Source organism: Phaethon lepturus, unplaced genomic scaffold (assembly GCF_000687285.1).
Source record: "Phaethon lepturus isolate BGI_N335 unplaced genomic scaffold, ASM68728v1 scaffold22209, whole genome shotgun sequence".
In the NCBI taxonomy this organism is placed as follows: Eukaryota; Metazoa; Chordata; class Aves; order Phaethontiformes; family Phaethontidae; genus Phaethon; species Phaethon lepturus.
In genome coordinates this window covers 2,096-7,866 of record NW_010563064.1, presented here as the reverse complement: position 1 = coordinate 7,866, position 5,771 = coordinate 2,096, and the positions used below count along the sequence as shown (strand labels likewise).

The window sequence follows — 5,771 nt, the reverse complement described above, 5'->3', positions numbered from 1 at the left end:
TGGGAAGGGCAGCAGCTGCTGCCGTTGCCTTTCTTGTAGCATCCCACTCCTCCTCCCTCAGGAGACCTCACCAGAGCAGTGAAAGCATATGTCCATTGCAGACAAGTGCTGCGACGCCGGCCAGAAACACGCTCTTTGTCTTCCACCCTTGCTTCCCCCCATCTCCAGACTCCTCGAGCTCAATCTCAAGCAGAGAAAAGAATTACGGCCGTGGTGCAATCTTTTCTAGAAACTGCAGCGAGCCAAAGGACTTGCAGCAATTGCCATTATAAATAATATCAGCATCCCTGCTGGGCCATGACAGCGAAGATCGTTCCAAGGGCGTCCTGCCAAGCGGTGAAGGGACTTCTTCAGCAAGAGCGAAGCACGCTGGTGCTACCACTAGAAAACTCACAGGGCTGAGTGCTGGGAGGAAAAGGCGAGCGCCAGGCAAACACTGGGAGCATTCCTCTGATTGCACTGGAAAATTCCTCCTGGCTTGGTTTGCACGATGTTGCATGACAATGGTTTTTGAGCAGATAACCTAATCAATGAGCTAACGGGCAGGAACCAGCAGCTTTTAAGGGAATGCACTAATGAGTGAATTCCCCGGCCATACAAACTCTAGCTCGCCTGGACAGTGACCTGGCATCTCTACACATGTCATCCGGACGCTCATTTTGAATTGTTGTACAAGGATCTTTCGCAACCAGAACCACAACCTCAGAGCCCTCCTTCTGCTGGAGAGGACGTCCCCGCACCGCCTGCGGCTCGGCTCGAAGTCATCAGATTGCAAATTCTGGCACAGACCAAGAGGCAAACTGAAGCTTATCCACAAATAATTTCTACTAAGAGAGAAGAATGCTGATTCTCAGCCAATTTGCAATTGGGAACGGTGACATTATTTCTCAAATATATTCATTACTGCATATCAGTGACCCTGGTGTATATGAGACTGGCCTGTTCCTGGCTGGCCATCCTCTTAACAGCCATGAAAAGGCTGTTTCAAACCAACTGATAATATCAGAAGTAATTTATTTTACTTCAGCGGTCCGTGGGTAGACAACTAGCTTTCTTAATGCCTTTTTTTTTTTTTTAATAGATTTACCATGCATGTGACGGCCCTGGTTTATCAGTGCTGTGCTTCATGCGCTACGATATCCTAGAGTACTTCAGCATCTATGGAACAGCTCTGTCCATCTGGGTGTCCCTGATGGGTAAGCACTGGTCTCTCACGGTTCCTACAGAGCACCAGCATCTGCAGGTCGGGCAGGGTTTGGCAGCATCGCTGGTGGGAAGGTTAGTGGGTACAGCCCCCAGAAATGCGAGCGCATAATCTGCAAGACTTAGCTCTGAGACTGTCTTTTATGGAAGTCAGCCCACGCTATGGTTTAATCCATTTTTACATCATTCATGCCTTGGAAAGCCATTGCACTCGGTGGGGTTCAGACACACATGAAAACTGTCCTGAGTGGTGGCTGGAGAAGTTTTGCTCTTGGAGATAAACAGAGCTTTGGCACCGGGTGTTCCTCTGCCTTCACCAGCTCTTATGCATGTCCTTAGAACAGCAGAATTATTTATTTCAAATTGGCAAGTAACACATGCAGCCTTGTGCTTCAGTTCAAGGCGGGACAGGACTATGAGGTGACTTAGTTTGAAACCTCTTATAGCAGGGAATCTCCCATTTCTCCTCATTTTCCCCATACTGGGCCCATCAGCTTGTCTTGTCTTGTCCTGGTGGGGGGCATTAAGAAATGCAGAATCTGCCACTGCTCTTGCTAGCATGCAAATCAAAGTGGTTAAGTCAAAACCAGTATATCTTCCTAGTTTATCAAAAGCCTAGTCTGGGCTGATGAGAAATATTAGATCTGCTTAGAATATGCAGAAATATATTTCAATTCCTTTTTATTAAAAATCTTGACCCTTGCCCTATTACTCAGTTTCCTTTTTCCCACATTCCCTTCACTCTCTTTTTTTCTCATTTTGTTCCGCATTTGCCACTGAAACAATATATAATAAAAATTAAAAAAAGAAAAAAAGACAAAACTAAAGAAGGATGAAAATTTCAAATCTATTTTTTTCCCATTTTGCCAACATGTTTTTTTGGAAGGATGTGAGTGTTTCTGACAGGAAAATAGAGTAGGGTACAGGGAGAGAGATGAGGGGACAGTCACTTTCCAACAGCAAAGGCTTTGCTCAACAGATTCGGACCATCTCTAGCAGCCGCACACCCAGGGACTGCGTCGCCAGCCCTCCTGGTGCCGAGCTGGGGTCACCACGCCGATGCACAGCCCCAAAACTCTCACAGGACTTTCCCCTCCGCCCCTCAGGGCTCCAGGGATGGCGCAGGACCTCTGGCTGGGATGGGGGGCTCCTGCAGGAGCCGTGGGGCAGCACCCCCTCCGCGGGCACACGTCCACTCCTCCTCCCTTCGCCCTCGAGCAGCGCAGACAGCAGCATCCCCCTTCCAGGGCATGCGACGGGATAAATCTCCCATGATTTATCCCCCATAAATGAGTGGGGGAAATATTAACCTTAGCAGAGGCTCTGTTCCCCCGCGGCACGAGTCCCAAGGTGGGCTCCCGCACTTCAGTGCTGTCTCTGCTCGGCTGGAGAAGGCAAAGAGGCAAATCATCTCCAAAGGGCATTTTCAGCAGGTAACAGCAGTGTCGGGGTAGGTCAGAGCCGATCCAGACACTTTGGCTCCTTGCAGCAAAATTCAACTTGATTGCTTCATTACTGCATTCAAAAACCTTGCAAAAAAATACAAATCCCGGACGACGATGTTTAAAATATTGACCCGCAGGGAAACAACAGAGATTAAAATGCGGACATTATCCCTTAGCCAAACTCCCTATAAAACCACGATCCAAGGACATGGAAGGTGTGGTGACTGAAGCCCAGGGAAGCCTCTCGCTGTGGCTTGTAAAGCCCGAGCACACATGTGCGGACACAGACCCTCGGGCACGCTTCCCGGAATGCAAATCCAGGACAGCCATAACACAGCTGTGCGAGCTGGAAAAGCACGGAGCCCCCTGGGATCCATAACTTTTATCAGTTATTACCCCATTCTGTGCTAAACAAAAGCCTCTAATAATTTACTCGCACTGGCGACTTCCAGCTTGCAAACCTCAGGCAGGTGCCGGCATGGCCAGGCAGCCCGGTCGCCATCGCGCTGGCGAGCACGGTCCTTCCAGAGCGGGGTGATGGGGGCTGTATCGGGGTGAGCCGGCAAGTTTGGGAGGGCTGGAGAGGAAGGATGAACCCCAGAGCCAACTGCAGGCTCACTGGGTGCAGGCACCTTTGCAATCGCCTCCAGCTGCTGGGTCAAGGCAGGAAAGAGAAATACGGGTGGGAAATCTCCTTTAGCTTCCACGCGCAACGCTGAACGTTAGACCTCTAAGATCAGCTCTTAGACCTACCACTCAGCTGCCCCGGGATGGTTTGCTTGTGTGCCTCAGTTTCCTCAGCTGTGAGGTGTAGGAAGGGCAAACCAGACCTGGATGCAATGCTGAGGGTCCCCAGAGCCGGTGGGACAGACCCCAGTAAGGCTGTAGGAGGGCAGCCGAGGAAGGGGGTGGGTGAGCTGATGCTCCCTGTGCTCGGTGCCACGCAGCCCTGGCAGAGTTTGACGAGCCGAAGAGATCGACCTTCGTCATGTTCGGCGTCCTCACCATCGCCGTGAGGACCTACCACAACCGCTGGGGCTACGGCGTCTACTCGGGACCCATCGGGACGGCCGTCCTGGTGATAACGGTGAAATGGGTACGTGGGGAAGGGCCCCACGCCGGGGCTTTGCAGGATGCTCGCGGCGGGGAAGGGGCTGAGCCCTACACGGAGGGGTCTGACCTGCACCAGCAGTTTCCTCCTCAAGGTCCAGCTCTCACAGCACAGGCCATCACAGTGATTAAACAGCACTTCTCCTTCAACCCGAGCAGAAAGCAGGCAGACAGCAAGCAGCCTTTGTGATAAATGCCAGATTCGATTGGTCTGAGCAATCTACCACATCTCCTGTCCCTGCATTTCTAATCAGAAGGAACGTATTTATGGAGTTTTTACAGCTACTCAGAGGCAGAGGGGTCTGGTAAACTGCCCTGGAGCCAGTGGAAGATGTGCATAAAACACGGTGATAAAGTGGGAAGGCATCTGCCTGTAGTCTGCCTGCAGCCGGCTGGGACAGTCGGGCACGGCGCTGCAGCCTGTGCCCCGCACACAGCAGATGCTGTGGATCACCGGGAGCGCGGTGGTGGAGCCATTGGCAGGAGTGGGCAAGGAGAAGGATTCAGTGATGGGATAAAAATTGCAGGAAAGTGCTGCCAAGCACCGCGGAAATAGAGCGATGCCAGTCCCAGCTACATACCGTTGCTAAGCCCCGTCTAATTGCCCAGCCAGCAGCTAAAAGCAAGTGGGCACAATGGGGAGGGGATGGGCAGGGAGGGGACCAGAGGCACGGGACCACCCTGCATCCCCCAGCCTGCGGATGCTATGCTGGGATCTGCTCTCCCAAAGACTGGGTTTGTGAGGGCACACACTCCCTGAGCTGGGTTTGGGGCTGAATATTAAGAAAACAGCATGATGATCAGGAATGAAGCGGGAGGACCCCTTGCAGCACGCAGGCAGAGGTGCTTCCCACGTGCAGGCAGACCCCCAGCCTGCGGGCTGGCGTGGTTTTATCTCAGCATTCATGGGATCTTCGGGATGCAGAGCAGCCAGCTAAATCCGGGTCAATAACGCCTGGTGTGCTCTCCCTTTCCTTCCAGCTACAAAAGATGAAAGAGAAGAAAGGGCTCTATCCAGACAAGAGCGTCTACACCCAGCAGATTGGTCCTGGCTTCTGTTTCGGGGCATTAGCACTGATGCTGAGGTTCTTCTTTGAGGTACCTGCTGCACGCTCAATCACCCTGACTTTACAAGGTGTGGAGGACGTTACCAGGAGGGGAGACCTCCCGCTTCGCGCCGCTGGGCTGCATCCAGCCTTGGACAAAACCCAGCTCAGGTGCAGGTCTGTGGGCTGGGCACACCAGGGTCAGGTGACAGGGACGAGGGTCTTCCCGGCTTGTCCCCGTCCCAGCCCCTGGCCCGTTAACTGCGGTGTGGGCAGGGACAGATGTGACAGTGGGTGACACGCAGGGTGATGCTCTCTCTCTTTTTCACCCATTAAGTGAGTTGCAAGGACATGGGCCATGTTTTCTTCAGCCATATGTGGTCCTCAAAATGGTTTTGTCAAATATGAGTGGGGTTTTTTGGAAGCTGGGCACGGGTGACTTAAGGACACCTCACGGAGCCACGGCGGGGACTGGATACGACCCAGGCATGTCCGGATCCAAAACTGGCTCAAGCCAAAGCAAAGACTCTCAGTTGACTCCCAGGGGCACTCGATCCCGTGTTTATAGGCTTTTGCTCTCATTGCTGGCCAGTCCGCCCGTCCTGTGCAAAAGGGTCCGTCTGTCCCGCACGGGGAAGGCGATAACCCCCCGACACAGCTGCCGGTCACGCCTGCGCTCAGCCCCGCCGTTACGGCTGGCTCCTGGCTTTTTTTGCCCGCCGCGCCCGCCCCCGCCGCCCCCCCCCCCCGCCGTTACGGCTGCTCTGTGCATTGGGAGCTGCTAGATACAACCTCACAGTCATCCCCAAGGATTATTTTTCAAAGCATTTAGTAATTGCAAATTCTAGCAGAACATAAAAATGTCACTTAGCAGAAACCGCCTCCCCCCACGCCCCGGCCTCGCCGCCGCGTCCTTTGCAGGGTAATGAAACACTTCATTCAAGAATTGGGAAATGTGCAAATGGGA

The 5,771-nt window shown here is 53.0% G+C and overlaps 1 protein-coding gene across 1 annotated transcript in view; it reads left to right on the top strand.

Annotated features, from left to right (window-relative positions):
• The window catches only part of TMEM8C (transmembrane protein 8C), a 7,671-nt gene that overhangs the window by 1,495 nt on the left and 405 nt on the right, over positions 1 to 5,771 (top strand). Inside the window, exons 2-4 of the mRNA XM_010294483.1 lie at positions 1,082 to 1,196; positions 3,596 to 3,744; positions 4,740 to 4,856. Of these exons, the coding sequence (XP_010292785.1) occupies positions 1,082 to 1,196; positions 3,596 to 3,744; positions 4,740 to 4,856 (381 nt within the window). The remainder of the gene's footprint in view (positions 1 to 1,081; positions 1,197 to 3,595; positions 3,745 to 4,739; positions 4,857 to 5,771) is intronic.